This window comes from Cucurbita moschata, unplaced genomic scaffold, assembly GCF_002738365.1.
Source record: "Cucurbita moschata cultivar Rifu unplaced genomic scaffold, Cmos_1.0 Cmo_Scf00036, whole genome shotgun sequence".
NCBI classification, from domain to species: Eukaryota; Viridiplantae; Streptophyta; class Magnoliopsida; order Cucurbitales; family Cucurbitaceae; genus Cucurbita; species Cucurbita moschata.
This window is the reverse complement of record NW_019268552.1, coordinates 1040037-1064946: the sequence shown is the minus strand read 5'-3', so window position 1 is coordinate 1064946 and position 24910 is coordinate 1040037. Positions and strand designations below refer to the sequence as shown.

Sequence of the window (24910 nt, the reverse complement as noted above, 5' to 3'; positions counted from 1 at the left end):
TCGAGGGTTCGTCGCTTCTCGACCGTTGGATGCCCGAAGGATGACCTGCTACTTGGAAAAAGTGCGCTTATATGGACTAGGCCCATCGGATATGAACTATTTTGTATTACTGGGCCAGACCCAAAATCATAGTCCAGAGTGAGAATTCAGAAATTAAATTATAATGACATAAGCTTAAAAACAGAAATTATGTCATTAGAAATTAAAGTTATAATGACATAAGCTTAAAACAGAAATTATGTCATTTCGAAACTAATTTTTCACATGTGTCAAATTTTAGTAAATATTTACCCTTAGATTTTTTTTTATGTATAATTGTATAAAAATATCGATAATTAAAAATAAAATTATTATGTCAGTTGAATTATATAGGGAAAGTGTAAAAACCTGCCGGACATTAAAAAAAAAAAGCATTATTCAAATATATTTTTACTTTTTTTGTTTCTAAATGATATAAATTTGTTTTTCATATATATTTTTTATTATTTTTCAAGTATAGAAGTATTTTTCTCAACCATTGAATATTAAATTTAAAAGACAAAAAACGAAAGATGAAATAATTATTGGACGGACAGAAATTTTTACAAATTTGTTATTAAATTTAATAAAATTGACTAAAAAAATAAAATCTTTATGAGCTTTATTTAAGATAAGTATAAAAGAAAAGAAAAGAAAAGGGTGGGAAGAGTTTTGAAGGGGAACACAGAAATGGATGGGTAATAATGCGTATTAGGTAAGCACTTGGGAACTCAATTTCATTAAAATGGTAAGCACTCAAATAAACCAAATGAAAAAAGGAAGATAGTGTAACATATAAGGTAAGGTAAAATGTGAATTTGCTTCGGCTTTGAGCTTTTCCTCAAGGAAGGCGAGGGTGGTGCAGCTACCACTACCAGACAGCGTCCTGCAACCCCCTAATTGTTCTCATCACAATTTCCCCATTTTTGCCAACGCCTTTTTCACCGCCCCATTTTGTTCGTGGCTGGTTTCCTTTTATACCATTCAAGATTACGTGTTTTAATCATTTATATATATTTTTTTATTTATAAAAATTGATCAAGAAAAGAATTCTAAAAGATTAAAAAAAAATTAACATTTAACTCACTTCCAAAAATTAACCTAAAAAAAACGGTAATAAATTTGAATATTCAAAATACATGAGGAGATTACAAGTAGGGTGCTACCTACATTTTTCAGATAAAAGGCAAGATACCAATATACAGTTGACTTCGGAAATGAGGACAGGAAGTTGGAAAGATAATATTTTTAGGAGTTTACATTTATTTGACGGTTTTAAGTTACAGTATTGAGTCTTGTTTTATTTACATTTATTTTGAATTCAGTTATTGAGTGTTTATTTTAGGAGATAAGTTTGTTTTGGATTTATCAAAGACTCTGTTGTGTTTTTTCAAGGTTATTTATGATAGCTTTCGCGTAATCAATTATGTATGCATGGATGACGTAACTAATTAGGTTTAGAAAATTGGGGGTGTTACAGTGTCGACGAGACAAAACTATCCCCTCTATGTCCCAATACCTTATTCCCTTCGAAAGAAGCAACTGGTCTTGAAAATGATATCAATATGCATATATCAACACATGTAAGACTTAGCTTAATTGAATCAAGGGTCTTAATCGAGACTAATTGACCTTCTTTGGCTGACTCTCACCTCTCAAGGGCAATTCGTACATTTTCTTCGAGCATAGAAATTGTTCTACCAACCGTACGCTTTCGTCCTTCAACGATGAGTAAAGATGATGGTAAGTTTTTTTTTTTAATGGCTACATTGTGATTCTTAAGAATAGGGCTTAATTTTATTTTCTCAGCCTAATTTTTTTTTTTTCTAAAATGTAATTTAAATGTTTAAATTCCAATTTATATATTTCTAATGATATTTTTAAAAAAATCGTGTCATGACTACGATGGTGCCTTAAATGCTTATATAGCTAAAAGAAAAAATATCTAATTAATCATAAGAAGATAGCAAAAATATTAATGTTGAGGAATTGACTTAGATTTTGCGCTGTGGGGATCCATGATCCTTAAGGCGCAAACAGTCGATGAAGTGGACCATCCCATAAAGCAAGGAGTGGGCCCCACAATCATCAGTGCTACGTGTCATAATCTCCATCCATTCTACTCGTTTGCGTCCAACAGCAAAACAACATGTAGATTATGAATTGGCCAACCCAAATACGTGTCAGGAAATGAATGGGTAGAACCCAATCTCTTTTGATTGGTTGGATACCGTGACGTGGAGGCCAATTTAAATTACGCAACCGTTGCCGAAAACAGTAAATTCACTTGGCGAAGCCGCCACGTGTATAGCCTTACACGTCACTTTCCATAAATATCGTAAATTTAAAATTATTTTATGAATTAATTAATTAATTTATTTATTTTCGAACTTGTTTTTAGATCCATCGTATCATATCTCCACCGCCCATGGACCTCGCATTTCAACGCTTCGAATCCGGAGATGTTCAGATTAGTCGTTTACATTACGCCATGTGTCATGTGATGATGTCACGATTGTACGATGCCACGTGGAAAAACAATAAGGGGTTGGACGGTGCCGTTTTTGTCCAGCTTTCGCTTTCAGAGGTCCGACGACGTAGACGGCGGAGAGACAAAAGAAAGTGCTTTGGGATTTTATGGATTTTTTATTTTCAATCAATTTCGGTCTTCCACTTCATGTCAATGAATCGTAAGTAACATAGAACATTTGAAAAAGAAAATAGATGGAGAACTCGTAGAGTCCAAGAATTGTTCAAATTTTGTTTTATCTATTTAAAAATAGAAATAATTTTTTTTTGTTGGAGTTAAATCATATGAATTAATTATTAATTTTTTAAAAAATACTTTTATTTGTACATATATTTATTATTCAACCCTTCTTAAAAATACTTTTTAATTATTTTAATGTGATTTTTTATTTAAATTAAATTACAAATCTTAATTCAACCTAAAGGTTTAGGTATTAATATTTTACCTGAATTGGGTTCAGTTCATTATTCATGAAAGGTTGTTTGAGTTAAAAAAAAATTTACTTTAACCGTTCAAATCCACATTTAGCATATATTGTCTTTTAACCCTTTCCTTTTGGGCTCAAGTCGAGCATATATTGTCGTCTGCTAGGAGAAGTTTTCACACTTGTATAAGAAATGTTTCGTTCTCCTCTCCAATCAGATCTCAGTCTCATAGTTTTAAAACGTATCTACTATAGAGAGGGTCTAGCCCTACTCCAGTCAGTTCCTCGTACTATCAGGTGACTGGCTCTGATACCATTTGCAACCGTTCAAGCCCACCGCTAACGAATATTATTCGCCTTTACCCATCATATATAACTGTCAACTTCACAGTTTTAAAATACATCTATTAGGGAGAGCTTTTCGCACTTTTGTAAGGAATGTTTCGTATCTCTCTCCAACCAATTTGGATCTACCAATTTTCTACTTGAATAATTAAGTTGGGTCTAAAAAATGTTCTAACCCTATTCAACCCGACTCTTACTCTTAACAACTCAATAGATACGTGTATATATTGTTTATCGATAGTAATTATTGGCATCCCCTCCAACCAATAAATTGCCACATTTTCGACAATAAATTGGTAAAGTTTAATTTGGATTAGCTTTCTTTATACAGAATTGTTGAAGATGGAGGGTAATGTGTTCTTGACAATCCATTAATTGATATCAAAGTATATGCTCTTGTTGAAAAGTCCCTCCTAATCATTCAATAAGGTTTATCCATTTCGAGTAAACCTTGAGTTCACCAAATTAAAGTTGGTACCCAGTCAACCATGAAGCGTCTAGCTATTTTTAATATTCTCACCAATTTGGATATCTCCAAAGATTATTTACATTAATTGCCATCATTATCCCCTTAATATTGAAAGGATAGAAACTAAAGGTAAAATCATATATATTTTCCATTTAGTGGTTTTTTATATAGAAATTATCGACTAAGTTTCCACCATTTTAATTTTTTTAGCTTATTTTTTAATATATTAAAAATAATTAGTAAAGTTTTTTGAATAAAAATTAACATGTATTTGGACCAATAAAATGATAGTAAATTAATTAAAATATCATCTAAAAAAACTTTAAAATAAATACTATTAATATTATGTCATCGCACATCGATTGGAGAGGAGAACGAAACATTTTTTTTATAAAATTGTAGAAACCTCTCTCAGTAGACGCGTTTTAAAACCTTGAGGGGAAGTTCGAAAGAAAAAGCATGATGAGGACTATATTTGCTAGCGGTAAGCTTGGACAGTTACAAATGGTATCAGAACCTGACACCGAGCGGTGTGCCAACGAGAACACTGGCCCGAAGGGGATAGATTGTGAGATCCCATATCGATTGGAGAGAGAAACGAGAGCCAGTGAGGATGCTAGACTCTAGGGGTGAATTGTGAGATCTCATATCGACTGGAGATGTCCATCTCAAACAGACACGTTTTAAATTGATATTTTTTTTCGAAAAAATTTATCACACTTCTCTAATTATATCTAAGGTTATCCGTTTGTTTATCATATAAGAAATTAATTTATGTAAGGACGTTACATTAAATAATTAATACTATCATTCTTGGATGTAGATTATATCAAACATTATCATTGTCGATTGGTGTTGACGTACATCGAATCAGCCCAAACAACTTTTCCACCAAAATTCTTTCCCCCAACAATTTTCATTGAAATTACCAAAAAAAAAAAGGTCCAATTAGGTAGCAATTAAAGAAATCCTTTATGTAAGCAATCATTTATCGTATATGGTACGTTGGTTGGAATAAAATAATTGGGGAACTCCAAATTAAAATAAAAAATTAATTAAATTAAATTAAACAATTGGGATATTAAATAAGTAAATATGAGAGGGCTTATTTTAATTGTTTTATTTCAACATTATTCTTTTGTTGTCTTTCAATGTAACCAATGGTTTGGAACATTCTTTGGTAGTGGGGGAAGAATATTAATAAGTGCATTAATCTTTCTAATTCTACCTGTGGTGTAGTTTTGATAATTCTCTCGTGTTCATGCTATATCATTTATAGACTTTGTACGAGTAGATATATCAACCTCCGACACATGGATTTGGCGTAAGGTCGATACACCCGTGCACTTCGATATTGTTATTGAAAGACTAATTTTAAAGGAAATTGCGCTCATTGTGACACGTGTCACATAGTAGCTTGTTTAAGCTACAGATTCTTGACGGACTGAAAAGCTGACATTATACCTCTTCAAACTTTTTATTTTTTTTACTTTTTATTTCCCATTTGTATAAATACTAAAATATTAATCTTTCCCACATAAATTAATAAAATAAAATAACAATAAATAAATAAATTAATTAAATTAAATTAAATTAAAAAAAAAAAAAAAAGTAAATGGGTTTGGTGGGGTAAGCACTAAGAGTGTAGCGTGTGATCATGTTGCAGTCCAGCGATAGCAGCCCCTAGCACTTAACCCTGCAGTGATTTTTAATATTTATTATTATTATTTTGCATTTTAAGAATTATTTAAAAAAAGGTAAATTGACTGTGAATAAGCAAAGTAAATCATTATAGTATTAATCAACTAACATAAATTAAATATTTATGGAGTCAAACAAATAAAAGGGAGAGAATTATGTTAAATTTAAGGTTTATTTAAAATTTTGTTAAAAAATAATATATGATCGAATTTTTTCCTAAGTATCTATACATTCGCAAACATATATTCCAAGTCTTAATCACAATGTCCGAATAATATTTATACGATTATAAAACAACAATTTTTAATATTTAATACGACATATAATTAAAAAATTATAAAATTTCATGATTTTAGAAGATAAGATATAAAATTAATAAATTCTACCCTGACTTTCGTAGAAGGAGTGCTAATTATATATTTAGATCTTAAATTGCAATTATGGGACGTAGGATTCATTAACTAAAAAATTCAACTAACCAATTAAATAAACAAACAAGAAGTGGCCATATTGTAGCTCGAATATTTGTATAATAAAATGCTGCACGATATTATATTCGGAGGACTTTGACTAAAGTTTAAAATGTTAATGTTGACATATCATTTCAATTTTAAAGATAGATTTTTGAAAAAACTATATAAAAAAAAATTAAAACATAAACATTTTTTTTATAAAATTATAATTTAAATTATGGTTAGGAATCACATATCTACACCCTAGTATGATATTGTCCACTTTGAACATAAACTCTCATAGCTTTGTCTTGAGCTTTCACAAGAGGCTTCGTACCAATAGAGATACTATTCCTCACTTATAAACCCATAAATTATTTATATTACATCAACATTAGCGGGGATTCGGTCGACCATTTATGAAACCAAAAAAAAGATATTAATTAATAAATTTAATTAAATAAAAACTTTAATTATAAAAATGGAGTATTTAGTTGAGTAAAAATAAATTAAAAAATAAGCAATATGGTGGGACCATTTATGAAACCAAAAAGTTATTGGCACACCCACATCGGTTTGTTTGATGAGCATGTGGGTGTAATCAGCAGTGAGACCAAAATAGTAACATTCAGAGTATAATGTGATGGAAGGGCAAAAAGCATGTAATCTTTTTTAATTTCAATGTTGATTCAAATGCAACATAACTTTATATTTTAATATTCAAGTAAATTTATTTATTCCAATATTTTAATATTCATGTAAAATTATTTATTCCAATAAAATATTCTGTAGGTCAACCCATGTTTTTTGGAATTAAAAAACCTAATTAATTCGGTAAATTTGGGGGTAAAGAGTAGATGTAATTAATTTTATGTGATATTTGAGATTAAAATTTTTAAACCTCTGCTTACGGTAAAAATTAGGGTTAGAGGCAGTATTATCTACTTAGGGTAAAAAATTAATTTTAACAGTGATGTGGTAATTTCTCCGGGAAGAGTCAAAATGTCAAAGGGAGAGCTGAGTTCGGGAGAGTTTAGCGCCATAAAAACGCTATTATTATTTAAAGGGAGCTGAGTTGTGCTCGTAGTTGAACGACAATTGAAGGCGAAATTTTAGAATACTTCTAATAGCGGAAGAAGCAAAAGCAGCCTCTCTTTCTCTCTCTACTGTTGTCTTTGATTGCCTTTGTGAACAGTAATTGCTTGAGGTTGAAACTTTTGGAGGTGTGTTCCGCTGAAGAATGATTCACTTCTTAGGGTTTTTCTTTCTCTGTTTTGAAGATTGGCTTATTCTGAATTGAGAATTGCCGGAGCTTCAGTGTTTGATGGTGAGTTTGTTGTCTGTGTTCATATGTTCATTTCCTTGCGCGTGATTTTCATTTGTGCTGTTTTTGGAAGATGTGAAAACCGTGTGAAGCAGAGACGAAGTCTTCAATTCTGGATACTGGATGTATTCTGCATAGGTTTTTTTTGGAGGCGCCTTCGTTTCATTCTGTTTTTTTAAAATTTGTTTGCGGTTCCTTTCCTGAGTTCGAGTTCGAGTTTTGCATTTCCATGTGTTTGTGAATTTGTTCGTGTTTGAACCTGTCAATTCTCAATTATCGGCAATTTTCTGGTCTTTCTTATTTCACGCTCTCTGTTCTGTTTCTGTTTGTTCTACTTGCATGTCCTGTATTTATGTGTCTTCTTTTGAATTTCAATTTTCAATTACGGCATGGTTCCTCATCAATACAAGAGACGTTTCAATAGCGAAAAAGAGGATGATTATACTTGTTAGCTTAACTTTGCTTTTCTCCAACTGTTGCTTGAGCTTGCCTGAATTTCCTTTACTCGCAATCTTTTTAGAAGATTTTGCTCCTCCTTTTAGAAGCTTCTTTTATTTTGTTACTTTTTCTGTAGGTTTCCGAAGTTTGTGCTACTAATATTCCGTGATTTTCACATTTTTCGCTTTTAAACTATGTACTTGCAGGATCGGTGCAAGAGGAGGAATCCGCGCTTTCTGAGTAAATCAATGCGTCCTTGCTAGCTCATCGTCGCCTATATATTCTTATTGTTGTTACAAGAAAAAGAACGGTAGGTATTAGAAAAAAGTTGCGAAAGGCATCTGTTGTGTCTCATTCTTTTCATGTGACTCTTGCATTTCTTTTGATCTAAGCTATTTACTAGTATCGTCTTTTTATATCCGTTGAATCAATTTTGTTAAGAATCTGCCAGAAGTTTGACTGATTGATAAACCATCTGATTAGTGACCGATTGAGCACGGATTTATATTTCATTTCTTGCAATTAATAAGTTGATTTTTGGTAAAAAAAGGTAATGACGAACGAAGACGAAGAACTATTTAGTAGGAAGGAAAGGACTGACACTAAAATTTGTGGACAATTTTAAGAGTGACTTGTATTACTCGTGAATAGCCTACTACTTCTGCTTTGTTAGTTGGCATTTATTTATTTATATATCTGCTTTTTTTGTTGCCAACTGGCAACCGCTCTTGTGAAATTTATGTTTTATTTCTTCATCGAATTTTCTTCATCAGCTCATTTGTCGTAGTTTTTTTTTTTTTAAATCTATTCCTGGACTAATTTGATGAATTGGTACTTATATACCATATGAATATATAAAATGCCTAAAAGTTCAGAGTAATTGAGAACCATTGACATTGTGTGGGCAGAAATTTCATATCTGGGGATATGGGATGCCTTGCTTCAAAACCGGCAGATTCTGGTGGAAACAGGCGGAGGCCGGGAAACATTGGGGAAGTTTCTGTCTATGTTCCTGGTCTGCGCATTCCTAAACCAGTAGATTTCTCTTTGGCACTTGGCGATCATCTCTCTAAAAATATAGTTGAACGTCTATCAGCTTTGAGGACTCGTATAGTTGTAATGGCTGGCCAAGAAGGTCCAACAATTACTAGAACGCGGAGAAAAACTGCTACCCAACATGGTCAGTAATGAAAATGGTTTGTCCTCTTTAAAGCTGTGTGTATTTTATCTTCTTTGCATTTGATTCACCAGATGCTACTGTTATCTTTAGGTGGTTCAACAATAGCTGATCTTCAGCAGGCTCTGGAAGATTATTTGCCTGTTCTTTTGGGATTAGTTAAAGATGGTAAGCGGGATTTTGACTGACTATGACTGATGTATATGTTTCGTAAGACAATGTCTAAGAATATTTCTTGTGTGCTCTATCTAGGAAACCAGCTTCAGCACAAAGTACAGTTTGCGTGGATCAATCAGGAGGATGATTTGGAGGTTGTTATGATACCAGAATTACTTGAGAAAATTTGTTGCCTTATTGTTAAAACAATTTCATCTTTGAAAATTATGTAGTTTCCCAACTGCGTCTGAAAAGTAAATCTAGAGGAAATTATATTAATCTACTAAAACTTAATTATTTTGCAGGAAACTGTCATGTCCAACGCTTGGTATGAGGTGCTGTCAGTTTTGCACTTAATGGCAATGCTATCTTTATCACAGGCCAACTTATTACTTCTTCCTAGAACATCAACTGATGGTTATCAACCAAAAGTATCAGAAGGTCAGTTTCTGCACAATGTTGTATTACAAGCCTTTAGGCCTATAGTTTTATTTTCTTCCTTTTCCTTTTTCTTTTAAATCTTTGTAACCTCTATTGCATAATGCATATTATACTGAATGGACTATATCCCAGTTTCCTTTGTATCTTCTCCAGCCCTGTAATCATTACATAGAATATGGCAGTACCAATTTGCCAAGATCTTTGTTTAGTTAACCTGCAACATGCTATTTTGCAGACACGAAGTACTTAAAACTGATGCGTGTTCATATGGCATATTTGCTACATTCAATTCCTTTAAATCTTTCTCACATACAACCATTATTTACTAGAATGCTCATTCAGATGATCAGGGAATGAAGATTTTGCTTTTGTTTTTAAATGAAAGAATGTTATAGAATGTTTGTTTTCAGTAAAGGATGTAAATCAAGCTAAAAAAGGCGTAGGAAGGAACCTTATAGTTCTTTATCTATCATGATGCCATTGTGTGGTCCAGTCTTCTTTCTATATGAGAAAAGATGCGTGGTCATTGCTGTAGAAATATGGGATATATTTCTGTGTATTAGGACATTAAATTTCTATTTAATGCAGACTGCAATTTTCAAGATGGCTGGCTTTCTTCCTACTTCATTTAACCTCAACTTTTATGGCCTTAGTACTAAAAGGTGGTCTTGTGTTACCTGCAGAGAGTAGGCGAGCTTCAGTTGACATTTTTGTAAAAGCTGCAGGATATTTGGATTGTGCTGTTAGACATGTTCTTCCACAGCTGCCTGCCGAATTCAGGTCTGCAGATTAGTGGTGATCTTAACGTCGTTGACATCCTTATTACTTTTTATTTGATACAGACATATTTTATGTATATTATTAAACAAGAATTAGTCAGTTAAGGATCCTCTGAACCTAAAAAAGACAATTACATAACTGAGATCCCCCTTCAATACAAAGTAGAAAAGAACTCCATCTTCAACATCTTGTCTCTTTCCAACCATAAGACTTATTGATAATATCTTGAGTTAAATGTTTGCATCTCCTGTTTTATTCACACAATTGAGCATGTCTACTACTGTAGGAGAAATCTGCCGGTGGACCTTGCTGAAGGAGTTCTTCGAGCACTTTGTCTGCAGGCACTTGGGCAGGTATGATGTTCAGATTGTCGAAATGATAGCCTGGCACATTGGTTAGATGCATTTTTATTTTTTATTTTTTATTTTTTCTGGTATACTCTGAAATATTGAACCTCTTATCAAATATATCCATTGTCCACTTAGAGAACTAGCTGGACCAGTTTAGTTTCTATCTTTATCAAACAATTTAGTATTCAAGATCAAGCTGGATAGTGCAAGTGCGCTGTTTCATCTATGCATTTTATTCACATATAAGTTGCACGCTTCCTATTACTTCAACCTCTTCATCTGCTCATTGCACTTTATGAACTACATAGGGAGTTGATATCCAGCTAGGAATGGCTATTGATAGCACCAAAGCAACCCTTGCTGTGAAGCGAAGGCTTGCATGTGAGATGGTAAAATACTGGCAGCAGGTAAGTTTGTTCTTTAATTCATCACACTATTTGATTTCAAATTACCATACGTAGATTATTTACCTTCGATCTCTGTTGACTGACTCAAGTGCCATTTTTCTTAGTTTTATCTTTATAATCATAACAATCAAAATATGACTCCTGTAACTGCATATTGTTCTGCACAAATCCCAGCATTGCTAATTTTCGTATTCTACAATTGCACGTTAAACATTAATGCATATGTCCTATCTCATTCAAAGAATCCATTTTAGTTTGTGCATTGCGTCTTATTATGTACTTAGCATATACATTTGCGTTCACAAGTGCATAACATCTCCTGCTCTGACGTAGCATCAAGTAATTTCTCATTGGAACACCATACAATTTTAGGTTACTACGTTTATATGATTAAATAATGTTTACATGCGCTGTTATAAAAGTAAATAAAGATTGCTTATCTGGTTCCATATATACCACACGATTTATTGAATCAATTACTCTTACACTCTACTTCTGTTTTCTTCTCTTTTTTAGTTTATTTATCACTAGGGATGAGAAAATTATACCAATTATACTAGGAGAATAAAAAAGTGCAAGTAGGAAAATATAGAGCACTACCTGTTCTTGTTTTCCGCCCATACATCTGCATACTAATTAATGTATTTACTCAGTACGAATTTACTTATAATTGTTGCCTATTTTCCGTCAATAAAACTTTGTTTGGAGGGTTGTGTCTTTGTAGTTATGTTTGTGCATTGGTGCATCCTGATGTTGTAGGCATGTGAACTGGTAGGAAGATAGTAATCAATATTGAAATGGAGACATAGAAAACTAGTCACGACTCATAAGAAACCACTTTTTTGGGCCATTTGTCTGTCGTTCCTTTATACCATAAGTGTGCTACTTCTTTTTACATGTTTGGTAATAAAAAAGCATTATTGGGCATGGTGCCATGGGATGGGATAATTCTCTTATAATCCTGTAGGAATAACATTTTTTGTTTCTTTTTTTTTACTCATAAAATATAAAAAAATCATATATTGTGATTAAAAATAATAAATAAATAATTTTGATCAATAACATCATATCAAAGTTAACCAACATATTATGCTAGTAAAATTAATGAATAAAAGTTTATCAAAATAAATAAATAAAAGACAATTCATTAGTTAGAGCTCATTTGATTAATTAATTTTAATCTATAAAATTATATTAAATAATTTCCAGTATCTCATATCCAAGTATTCAATTATTGGGATCTCAATACCAATAGTTGACATCCTTTATTATATCCAGGTATTCCATTTCCATCTTAATTCCCTGTAAACTTTATACAAACAGCCCTTTAGGAACTTCACATATGCCACGTCCAGGTATGTTTGGATTTTGGTTGCCTACAATGGAATGTAGCCTGTGACTATCATTGTTATAGGGACTGTCATTTTCTCCCTATTACTAAATGACTAGCCCCTTCATGCTTCTGTAACCCAACGTGAACACCAAGCGTCCTATTGGTTAGAAATGAAGAAAATGCTCAGGATCGGGCTCGAGTTTTCTTTTGCATGAAATAGAAGAAAGTAGATTTAGAATGCTGAAACATTTTGACAAATCAGATTATTAGCAAATGCATTTGTTGGACCTTTGTTGATTGTGTGGACGTGGATGAATATCCATTAATCCAATGGTTCTTCATATTATTTTCGGGATTCGAAATGCTTCTTAGATTCAAGTAGTCAAATTTAAGGATGTCATGTATAACTTATTTTACAATTCATGTGGAAGCTATCTCTGTATGTCAATTACTTACACAACTGGGCTGGCGTTTCTGGATGTTGGATTACTTTGTTCATTAAGACCAATTTTCTTTTCCTCAAATATTGATTCGTAATTGTTCTTGGTCTATTTGAAATGATGTTCACAATCTATTTGTTCAAGTAGCAGCTCATGTATGCTTTTGTTGCTTTACAGGCCCAAGATAACATAATGAACCTTCCATTATCAAATGGTTGGGGAGAGAAGCACCGGCTTTTTCTTAAATGGAAATTCATTGAAGCAAAGGTAACGCTTTCATTGCTTTTATATCCTAACTACTCTTGGTTTTGATTAGTTAATAAGATCAACAACATTTCTAGCTGAATAATCTATTGAATCTTTGTCTATCTCTTGCTTTCAGCCGATTAAGGAAACTTGTGTATATAGTCAGTTTCATTTTACTTTTAAAAAATTTAATCCATCCTTGTTTCTGTTAGGTATTGCATATTTTGTGCTTGTTTCGATTTCGATTTCGAAGTCATTTAACTTGCTGCATCATCTATAACTATAACCGATATTCGTTTATTTATGTCAGTCACCTTTAGTCAGTATCGTCACCTGGGAAACTCCTATATCCAGAACTAACTCATTGGTTTTCCTAAATTATAAACAGGCTGCAGCTTATTATTATCATGGTTTAATACTTGACGAGGGAAACACAGAGAAGTCCCATGGGATGGCTGTAGCCGCATTGCAAGCAGCCGATGAATACTTTAAAGAAAGTAAAAAGGCATGCGAGGTGTTTAACTCTGCTCCTCCATTATCGAGGTACTTCGTCTCTCTTTTCACTGCTATGTTCATTGTCTTTGGCTTACCACATTTGCAACACGTTTCAAACTTTATTTTCATTTTTCAATTTCATATTTTGAATTATAAAGTTTCCAACCAATGTCGTATTCACACCAAATGTACTTTATTTTTATTTTCATACATTAAATCTTCTGTTTAAACTTCACCTAAAATTTCAAACATTAAAATTTTGAAGTTCGAATATCTGACTTAAAAAAACGTAATTTCATATATATATCTTTTTGGCTTAAAAAGTTATAGACCAATTTTTGTAAATTCCATATTATTTTTGAGAGGTTAAAATATATTGATACTTTGAAATGTTTTAATAAATAAATAAATATATATATATATATATATATATATATATATTTCTTGGTTTAAAAAGTTAATACAGATCAATTTTTGTAAATTCCATATTATGTGGTTCCTTAAATATTTACTTATTTTTTTTTTAGAGATTAAAATATAATGAAACTTGTAAACTTCATAATTATTGCATTCTTGCAGAAATCCGCCACAATTTGGAACCATGAAATATTTATCAGAAAAAATTCCAAAAGATGCTTCAAGCAAAGTTCGGATAAATCGAGACTTGTACTCATTTGAGAAGTAAGTTTTTCTTGAATCATCAATTTCGTTTACTTGTTTAGTGAAAAGAAACCATGTTGATCATTCAGTGCTGTAAATCAACAAATGATAGGATTGTGGAGACTGCACCGACGTTACCCGATTTCGCCCTGGCCCTAAAGCCAGACGAATTCCAACTTCCTGCCGTGGATCCTTCATGGAACGAGGAGAACATAAATAGAGGTCAAGTTGGCTCTAAACAGTTAAAAGAGTGATCAAAGATAAGACAATGTGCACATATTACATCAATACAGGATCGAAGCGACGCTGAAAGCAAATGTGTAATGCCAAGGGAAAGCTTGTCGGTCTTCAATCATTGTGTGAATTCATAGGGTCGGTCTTTTACCTTTTTCTTTTCTCCTTAATAAATTCATGTTCGGTTTGTATTTTCCAAGAAAAGTTCCCAAGTTCCTTTGAATGTATTGTTTCTGCCTTGGAAGAAGGCGATGACACTTCATTTTCTTTTCTTTATTTGCTTCCTCTATTCATTCTTTATTCACAGATTAAACATTTTCAAAAACAATTTAGCCTTTCTGTAATAAGTTTGAATGGAATTTATTAGGTTAAATTATAAATTGAAATTTTAAATTTTAAATAAGTTTGTAATTTGCCCATTTAATCTTCTAATTTTCAAAATTACAAATTTAACATAAAAAAACTTTTATTTTTATTAAAAAAAATTAGTAAAAAATTGAAAATTTTAGAATTATAGATATAAAAATTATATTTATATTTAATAAGACAACTAATTTTTAAATTTAAAGTACAGAAATCAATTAAATAATTATAATTATAGTGGAGGTAAATATAAACTAAATTTGCAATTTGACAATTTCAAACAAATCATGGACACTAATTCTAATATTTACTAAAATAAATACGAAAACTATTATTATTTTTTTAAAATCAGACTTAAGACGAGAACATTTAACTTTTATTTAAAAAGATGGGCAATCACTTTTTATCTCTAAAATATGAAAAACTAAATATATTTAATAATGTTTTCTTTAGAGGCAATTTTATTAAAAAAAAAATGGATGAGTTGGAACAAATTTTATTGAAAAAAAAACTAAAGAGTAAAAAATTATCAAGGAAGATAAATTAAGAAGTTAGAGAGAAAAAGCGTTAGAAAAGGTTTTAAATCGAAGGGAAGAAAAGTTAAAATGAGAGGAAAAAGAGAAAAAATAGAGAGAAATGTGTTCGAAAACAGAAGATGTGGACAGAAAAAAAAAGTAATATTTTTTTAATAACATAAACCTAATATTTAAACTTATCCTTCGGAGTCTGTGCGAAAAAGATTTCATAAATACTTCTCAAAATGTTGAAATTTAAACTGAAAATTGAGACCTCAATCAAACAGTCATGTTTTTCGAAATTGCAAAACCGAAAGCGTACAAGTTATCAATAATCATACAAAAACCTTTTAATTGCATCTATACTTACAGGTTTGACGTCATCTGGAAATTGAATGGACTGGGAACGTTTGCAAAGGTCTGACTGAAACCAGAAGCAAAATTAATGTACATTGTAGATTATAAACTAGCAGATAAAAAATAAGAAAACGGTTCAAAATGAAGATAAGATGAAGTACAAAGTAATTTTTAGCATAGGTACAAATCACAAATCACTATCCAGTGTGAGATCTGCTATGGGGCATAGTTAGTCAAGGAACACCATGAGAGCCACAATAGATAAATTAAAAGCAAAAGATTTGCGGCAAAGAATGATCAGAAAGGTTACAGAAAATCTGACCATATGAGACATAAAGCCGTCGGAATAGTAGTGAATATTGCGACTGTAATACTGGAGAACTCATAACTTGGGCGGCATATTATCATTCTGTAATATTTTGGTCATCGTCTCCTTCAGCTGACTGCTTTTGTTTTTCCTGTTCCTCTACAAAAAATTGCACGAAAATAAAGTTCATAAAGGTAAGAAGGGGTGCTCTAAGTTGTAACCACTATTAAATTTTAGGAGCTTCATATCATTTTCTACCATCTTATGATACACACAATAATCACTCTTGTAATTTCCAATGCATACGGTAATGAGAGTAACCTACATCTCCTAAAGATTGTAGTTTCTTAGGTTCAATAATTCCCTTTAAAGACTGGAAGGTTATAGTTTAAACTAGCCCTATTCTACTCCAATCTCCACAACTTCCCTCGATACCCAGAAATCCCCCAACTTTAACTACCCAGCAGGGATGACTGTTAAATGAAAAGATCCACAACTGATAGACTTCAAATTTTTTTTATAAGAAACTTGTGGAGTATTGTAAAATACATGAAATATATATTTATGGAACCACGAGATAGAACTAGGAGATAAAAACAATATTATATATATGCTAATTGACTAGAGATAGATATCTTCCCAGACAAACAAAGCAAATAAATTAAATTTCCCATGTCCAATTACTATACCAAAGAAGCGAGTAAAAGAATGAACATAAAACAGAGACTTATGAAGTTGGCAGAGCTTTAATTCAAAATTCCTACTCACCCATAAGCTTATATAATGCTTTCTGAGTACGTCTTTCTAGCTTATCAAGCTTCTTCTGCACATCCCTTCTGAGATCCCAGTTTGGTTTCTTTGGAGCAATATTTACAAATGGATCCTACAAATTTTCCAGTGGAATGTAATTAATACAAAAGATCCGACAAGTACAAGCAATGGTTAGTTTAAGAACATATAAAAGCAGAACTGAAAAAACTACCTCTTTTAATTGTGGAGGTTCAGTAGCAACAGGGTCCTCAAACTTCGGCAATTCAGGTGGAACAAGCTTTCCCTCCTGAAGCTCCTTATCATGAGGAACATAGTTCCGAAATTTCATACTAAGATTACTGAAAAAGGATAATTTATTAGTGAATCAAGAACTGAGAAGGAAAATGAGGCACATAAAAATCCAACACGAACTAAGTTTGCCCGTATTTTGCACTCGTTGCAAGAGGGAAAAGGTACTTAACTAGCATAGTATCTGTGTACGTCAACTTTTCAAATGTTGGAACACTTTTGAAGGTAATCGTGAAAACATAACCCAAAAAATCATTTTATGAATATATCCCAAAAGATAAATAAGAAGTCAAGTTATATGTTGCCATTAGTGTTATCACATCATCATCATCCAAAAGTCTACCAGCCAAACGATATTAAGAACTAGAAATTAAAAAAGAAAAAGATGGATAGAATTTATAAATATTAAAAAAAAATTAAAGAAATATCTCAGTGAATGGGAGGATACTTTTACAAGCATGCTTCGTATGCATCATGTTAACATAAACTTTACAGCTTGGTTCCTAATACAATTTTATCAAATATTTGGCTAGTCTTCTGTTCTATTTGGACCTTTTGTGGCCATTTATGACTCTAGTCTGCAAACAGAAAGATGCTGCTTATTGAGGAAATGAAGACAACTTTTGACTGTGCAGCCTCGACAATGCACAGATACTACTGCCAAGCCTGTCATTTGTAATATGTTCCAAAACAAGTTTTAGAGAGCTTGGCACACTGGCTACAGCATGCAGTAACCATCTGTAACATGTCCCAAGCCAGATTATAGAGAACTTGGCTCACTGTTCAAGCATGTAGTTCCAGTATGGACTCCCACCGTAAAGTGAAAGTACAAAAGAAATTCAGACGTCGTACACAAAGAAAAAATGGGAGGCTAGAGGAAGAGGAAGAGAGAAATAGTTAAAATAGGATGGAAAGAGGTCAGGCAACAAAAACAAAGATAGAAAGAAAGTGGTTGAAGGCAGAGGAAGGACATCATCGTTCCTAGTAGGAGACATTCAGGTCAGAGAGAGTTGCATGAAATCTATTCTTTTCACCTCCTCATCTCCTTTATAGCGTTACTTTCGATGGATTTTTTTTTTTTTTTTTTTCCGTTGGAGTCTCAGTTTCTAGGAGATATGAGCAATTAATTTTTTTCTACAGGATGCTGTAGCCTTAATGGATTGTTGTGCAACTTTCTCGATATTTTCTTTCAAATCATTCATGTTTCTGTAGGTTAGAAGCTTCTAATCTATGAGTAGAATTATAGTTTAGCATCCTACATTTAGAGGAGATGTCATAGACTAGATCTTTAGAAACACAATTAAATGAGAATAGAGTTGAACAGACTAGAGTGAGGATACTACAGACAGAGAAATCAAATTAAACTTACCGGAACGATACAGATGTGCTTAGAAATAAAGCGATCCATGAATAGGAGAATAACTTTTCAAAATTTGAGCAATACAATCATTATTGATAGACTAACTCGAGAAATCGAATAAGAAACTACGAGAAAATCAAGTTACAATACAAGTGAAGAAAAAGATACACTCACGTTTCTTCAGGATCTTCAGGATCTTCAGTAGCACCATTCTCTTTATCCTCTCCTCCAGAGTTTTTCTCATCTGAAGCGTTTAACAATTCCTGAGCAGCTCTTAGAGCTCTCAATCGCTCTTTACGTGCTGCAGCAACTTGTTCGACGGAGTCGTCTTCAGTAGCCATTTCCTATTGTACGTACAATATCAGATACGAAAATAACTCAAATCAGTTTCGATTGTTCTCGACAAAGGATCTAATACAATTCCACAATTAAATGCATTCGAAGGGATGAAGAATCACGAAAGGCAAATTAAAGAAAACGCAGACATTTTCAAGTACACTGTCAAGTGTTTCATCTAACTAACCTATAAGATAGTCACAGATGACAAAAATTCATCAAAAGGAAGCGAAAAAAGAGTAGACAGCGGCGGAAACAACACAAAGAGAGGAAGAAGCAAGAGATGTAATTAACGATTTCTGCAGACGAAATTAACTTACAGAAAAACTCGAAAGGAATGGCAATATTCTTCACAAACTTTGTACTCGCAAGAATTGCTTCAGAAGCTTCGAGCAATGGCGGGAGGAAAGCGAGTGTTTCGACCTTGGCGGGAGGGCGGGAGGAAAGTGAGTGTTTCGTCCCTGCAAAAATGCCTTCTGATACGGCCCTCTTGGAATGAGCTATATATACAAGGCTCGGTTCGTGCGAGGCCCATCAGGAATTTAATAATATATATCCAAGTTTAAGGTAAATATAATGAAATTTAACAAGTACACGTCAGTATTAAAATTAATTTTTTTCCCTATAATTTTAGTGCAGGTTTAGAAATAATTTTCGAATCGTTAAAATTATTTTTATAAATACCGGAGACATAATTCAAGTTTATCTAATATTTTGTATAATTCAATATAATTTCAATTACCACATAAACGTTGTATTAATCTTCAATTTTTATGTTAATTTAAAACCTAGTATTATTTTTTTTTCAAAATAAAAGAATTAATTTTAATATCACTTACAAGAATAATTTCAATTTCAATGTGTTAATGAATATTACATTAATTTTTCTCAAACAAATATGAGTTTAAAACAATAAATAAAGAACAAATAACTAATAATTTTGAGTTCACACAATCCTCTAATTAAGAATAGAGTTACGAGTTATCTTGCTCTTTCATTTTAATATCCATTAAAGTTCAAGTCAATAGATGGAGATTGAGAGAATACCTTTAACAATAAACAATAAAGTAAAAAATAAGTGCAGCCGGCTATGAGGAAGCGACAGCACACGGGGAACAAAACGCCGTCAGCACGGGCGGAAGAAAGACGGCGGCGACACTGAACTGCGGAAAGGGAGGAGCCGTCGTGAAGAAGAAGAAAGTGGAGCACGTAGTGAAAGGTAGACGAAGGTTTTAGGTTCTCTCTTCCATTTATTTTCATTTTAATCGAGTTTTTTCTTTACTTTTAATTAGTTTTATTATTTAAATTATTTATTTTTTAAAATGTAATTTATACTCTAAATTTGACAATAAACTATCGATTTCAAACGGTCGAGTAAGATAAATATATAGCTCCAATAAAAATTTTAAAAAAGATCTCAATTTAATGCTTAAAATTTTAAATTTATTTTATTTTCACGAAATAATTGTTTTATTTTGGTCTATAATTATTTTTTAGAGTCAGGTTGCTTTTTTAATTTAAATAAGTTTGACTAGGTGCCATCACTATGTAAAAATGGTTAGCGGTTTCTTGAATAGTGCTTTTGTGCTATAAACTCGTTTCTAAGAAGGGAGTGTGGGACTACATAAGTTGACCCAATAGCTGGCTGGTGCACAAGGAGTCGCTCTTCCAATCTTTGACGACTTTATGGTCCTGTGGAAGAATCTGCCAACTAACCTTTCATAGATGATGTTCATATTAGCAGACATCATACTGTCCCTAGAGATTATATAAGTGTTTCTCTTTCCATCTAAAGACACGATAGTATTAGAAGAAATCTTATAAAGAATGCACTGCTAATAAATTTATACCATTAAAATGTTAAATTTATTTATCTTTTCATATGGATGGAGGAAAACCATTTTGTCATTGTACACTTTTTTGTAATAATAGTAAAAGTAATAAAAGTAAGTAAGATAATTGTGTAGATGATTATGAAACCTAATATAGTCAAATTTTCACTAAATTATTTTAAAAATTAGTACTGAAAAACTTTTTAATATTGTTATTTTCTTATAAAATTTGCCTCAAATTATCTTAATAAACTTGAGACGAAGAATTTTTATGGTACAATGTCTATGAGCTTAAAACTTAATTACTTCAATGTATATGTAAGAAATTAGAGAAAATAATAATAATAATAATAATAATTTGTCTTAATTAGAAATTCCAATTTGATTAATTGCACTAATGTTCTACTATAATAATTAGTCTTTTTATGATGGACATTCCCTTAAATATAAATTATGCATTTTATTTCTAAAGGATAATCATTCACATAAAAATATCCAAATTTTTAAAGAAATATTATTGATTCATTGAATTCACAATTATATATGTTGTTGAGATTCAATAAAGACGGAAGCATTCTTTTAGTTTTAATGCTTTGGAGTACAAGTAACAATTTTCTGGCATTGAAAGAAATTTGTAGCTCCCACTGTAAGGTCCATAAGTCGTTGTAAGCCTTGGTAACGAGATAACCAAGATGGTGGTTCTGGTGCATCGCTCTCAAATATTGATTCACATGTTTGAAATATGTCATACGCAGAATGTGTAGCTTTAATCAAACTCTTGTCAGGGTAATGTAAAAAATTGTATAACGTCTCTTGAAGAAGGTCTATGCCATCTTCGTAGTAAGTTTTGCAGGCTACGCAAGTCTCTCGAGTCATGTTGCTTAAATCTGACCTCTTCAGCTGCTCCACTATGAACTTATTACTATCAGAGACATATGCAATGGAATGATCTATGAAGATAATTAGGAGTCCTGTGAAGTTTGATTTTAAGTCTGCGCGAGGATCTGAAACTACCATATCAAAGTAAAAATGTCATTCTTCTTTTCATACTTCTTACAAGCGTCTCTGATAAAATCATCTGAGACTGCAATTTGATGTATTTGAGTAACGAGACACAAACGGCTCAAAAGAAATAAAAAAATGATACTAGAGAGTTTTTTCACCATCACGTTGGTTTTTACTTTTTTTTTTCTTTTCTTTTCTTTTTCAGCTCTGTACCAGTTTTTATAGGTAATAAAGAACAAGTTTGGCTGTCTTCTCCAAAGATTGGTTTGAAAAATTAATAATCACCTTAGCCGGAAAGGAAACCTTATTAATATTTTGAAACTGAATTTTGATTATTTTAGACTTATTGTTTTTTTTCCAGTATAACTCTTGTGATTTTTTTTTTATATGGAAGGAAAATATTTAAATCTTTCTCATATTGATTGATGACGTGTCTATTTTTAACACGACATTGAAACATTCAAGTGTATATGATAATAAATAAATAATTTTTTTTTCAAAATAATGAATCATATATATCTTACGTATATTTTAAATCCATATCACATCAAAATTAATTATTTGAGAAAAATAAATAAATCAAACTTAAATCCTTCCCCATAATAAATTTAATTTTCTAATTCCTTTTAAAAATAACTATTTTCATTAAATTTATTGTTCATTTGATAAATACTTAAAACAAAGAGAAAAAACACGTTCATTTGATAACTATTCCGTCCAGATTACGCACCAGTACTCATACCATCGAGGTAGGCACAAGCAAGATAGAGGAGGTGCGACAAGACAACTAGGTGTCCCGACCATGTGGAAGTGACTTGCGGTCTCCTGAACATCGTCTCTATGCTATATAAACTTGTTCCTAAGAAAGGGATGTAGGACCATATAGGTTGACCTAGTAGCTAGCCATTATACAAGGGGTAACTTCCCGAAGCTTTGTCGAAGGGTCCACCAACTAACCTTCCTTAGATAATGTTCATATTAGCGGACACTATATTGTCTAAGAACACGGTAGCATTAGAAGAAATCCTATAAAAATGCACTGTTAATAAATTATTTTAATAAATTTATACCATTAAAATGTTAAATCTATTAATGTTTTCATTAAATATGAAAAAAGTGAAGGTTCACAATAATAATAATAATAATAATAATAATAATAATAAAACAAATTAAAACAGCTATGTGATTTAAACCTATACCATTTTTCAAATTACAGTTTTGCTCATTGTACTCTTTTTATAAAAATTGCCCTCTATGAACTTGAAACTAAATTACTTCAATAAATGGATGTATTAAGAAACTAGAGGAAAAAAAAACATAATAATTTCTTTAGAAAGAAGAAATATTATTAATTCATTGAAATTCACGTGTGAGGTTGAGATTCAATGAAGGAGCATTTTTCAGTCAAAATAGCAAGGATCAGTGTGCTTGCATTGCAAGAAATTTGCCGCTCCCAATGCAAGATTCAGAATTTGACTTAAGCCTTTGTAACGAGACAACAAAAATGGTGGATATGGTGCAGTGCTATCAAATTCTAAGTCACACATATCAAAAGCGCCCGTCGCCAAATTTGTACTACCAACCATATTTGTGTTGGGGTCATTTAACAAATCTTGTAACGATGCTTTAAAATCATCTATGCCCTCTTTGTACTTAGTATTGCAGAGTTCGAAAGCCTGACGAGATATGTTGTTTAAATCTGACCTCTTCAGCTGCTTCACGATGTACTTATGAGTATCAGAGGCATATGCAATGGAATGATTTATAAAGATAACAAGGAGTCCTGTGAAGTTTGATTTCAAGTCTGCACGAGGATCTGAAGATACCAAAACATAGCAAAAATTACATTCTTCTTCTCCATACTTCTTATCTAAATACTTCTTATCTTCATACTTCTTACAGGCGTATCTGACAAAATCATGTGAGACTGCAGTTTGATATATTTGAGTAACGAGACACAAACTCAAAAGAAATAAAAAAAAGAATACTAGAGAGTTTTTTCACCATCATGTTGGTTCTTGCTTTTTTTTTTTTTTTTCTTTTCTGTTTCTGCTCTGTACTAGTTTTCATAAGTAATAAAAAACAACTTTGGATGTCTCTCCAAAGCTTAGTTTGGAAAGTTAATAATCACCTCGGTAGGAAAGGAAACCTTATTAATATTTTGAAATTGAATTTTGATTATTTTAGGCTTATTGTTTTTTTCGAGTATAACTCATGTGATTTTTTTTTATGGAAGGAAAATATTCAAATCTTTCCATCTTGGTTGACGACTTGTGTCTTAAGATTTTTAACACCGACATTGAAACATCTTGTAGGTGATAATGTGAAGGAAAAGTTAAATTATGCATTTTATTTCCACGAGGATAATCATTCCTACAAAGAAAAAATATTATTGATTGATTTATTGATTTATTGAATTCTCGCATTTTTTTTACTCATACTAGCGAGGATAAATGTGCTTGCATTGTAAGAAATTTGCAGCTCCCAAAGCAAGCTCCAGAAGTCGCCTTAAGCCTTTGTGACGAGCCAACAAAAACGGTGGATATGGTACATTGCCGTCAAATTCTAAGTCACACGAATCAAACATGCGAACCGCTGTATTTGTACTATCAACCATATTTGTGTTAGGGTCATTTAACAAATCTTGTAACGATGTTTTAAAAATATCTATACCCTCTTTGTAGTTAGTATTGCAGAGTTCGAAAACCTGACGAGACATGTTGCTTAAATCTGACTTCTTCAACTGTTCCACGATGTACTTATAAGTATCAGAGGCATATGCAATAGAATGGTTTATGAAGATAATTATGAGTCATGTGAAGTTTGATTTTAAGTCTGCACGAGGATCTGAAGCTACCAAAACAAACCAAAAATGTTATTCTTTTTTCTTCATACTTCTTACCTGCGTCTCTGATAAAATCATTTGAGGTTGCAGTTTGATGTATTTGAGTAACGAAACACAAACAACTCTAAAGAAATAAAAAAAGGATACTAGAGAGTTTTTTCACCATCATATTCGTTTTTTTTTTCTTCTTCTATTTCCCACTCTATACTCATTTTTATAAGTAACAAAGAACAATACTTCATATCTTTCTACAAAGCTTGGTTTGGAAAGTTAATAATCATCTTGGTAGAAAAGGAAACCTGATTCATATTTTGAAACTGAATTTGGATTATCTTAGGTTTATTGTTTTTTTTATTATAGCTCAAGATTTTTTTTTTCTATGGAAGGAAGATATTCAAATCTTTCCCATCTTAATTGATGACATGTCTCTCTTAACCGATGTATACTTTAAATCTATACCAAAAAGTATATCGAACTTAAATCCTTCCTTACATAAAAATATAATAAATTT

General features: G+C 31.9%; 2 protein-coding genes across 5 annotated transcripts; one reads left to right on the top strand and one right to left on the bottom strand.

Moving 5' to 3' along the window:
• Positions 1–7010: 7010 nt before the first annotated feature.
• LOC111431305 lies at positions 7011–14726 on the top strand. Its single transcript, XM_023067894.1, has 13 exons — positions 7011–7266; positions 7908–8011; positions 8610–8881; positions 8972–9046; positions 9131–9189; positions 9340–9475; positions 10159–10255; positions 10542–10608; positions 10914–11012; positions 12963–13052; positions 13420–13574; positions 14106–14207; positions 14299–14726. The coding sequence occupies exons 3-13, from the start codon at positions 8629–8631 to the stop codon at positions 14438–14440; spliced, it is 1275 nt and encodes a 424-aa protein (XP_022923662.1). The 5' UTR covers positions 7011–7266; positions 7908–8011; positions 8610–8628; the 3' UTR covers positions 14441–14726.
• Positions 14727–15535: 809 nt separating this feature from the next.
• LOC111431306 (coiled-coil domain-containing protein 12-like) lies at positions 15536–19196 on the bottom strand. Of its 4 annotated transcripts, none has more exons than XR_002708469.1 (6): positions 19038–19196; positions 18556–18725; positions 16945–17071; positions 16731–16845; positions 15978–16121; positions 15536–15722 (listed from the first exon to the last, which is right to left on the bottom strand). XR_002708469.1 is itself a non-coding variant. In XM_023067895.1 (5 exons), exons 2-5 carry the CDS (start codon positions 18720–18722, stop codon positions 16060–16062), a joined length of 471 nt encoding a protein of 156 aa, XP_022923663.1. In that variant the 5' UTR covers positions 18723–18725; positions 19038–19196; the 3' UTR covers positions 15773–16059. The 4 variants fall into 4 exon arrangements, 2 of the variants coding, with proteins under 2 accessions (XP_022923663.1, XP_022923664.1); XR_002708470.1 differs by having other exon boundaries at positions 15536–15718; XM_023067895.1 differs by lacking the exon at positions 15536–15722 and having other exon boundaries at positions 15773–16121.
• Positions 19197–24910: the final 5714 nt, after the last annotated feature.

Excerpts from the sequence above, each read along its gene's own strand:
- LOC111431305 (XM_023067894.1), top strand. The coding sequence starts at position 8,629 with ATGGGATGCCTTGCTTCAAAACCGGCAGATTCTGGTGGAAACAGGCGG. Across the intron at positions 8,882-8,971 it reads AAAAACTGCTACCCAACATG|GTGGTTCAACAATAGCTGAT; the intron begins GTCAGTAATGAA and ends TGTTATCTTTAG. Across the intron at positions 9,190-9,339 it reads ATCAGGAGGATGATTTGGAG|GAAACTGTCATGTCCAACGC; the intron begins GTTGTTATGATA and ends ATTATTTTGCAG.
- LOC111431306 (XM_023067895.1), bottom strand. The coding sequence starts at position 18,722 with ATGGCTACTGAAGACGACTCCGTCGAACAAGTTGCTGCAGCACGTAAA. Across the intron at positions 17,072-18,555 it reads CCTGAAGATCCTGAAGAAAC|TAATCTTAGTATGAAATTTC; the intron begins GTGAGTGTATCT and ends ATCCTTTTTCAG. Across the intron at positions 16,122-16,730 it reads AGCATTATATAAGCTTATGG|AGGAACAGGAAAAACAAAAG; the intron begins GTGAGTAGGAAT and ends AATTTTTTGTAG.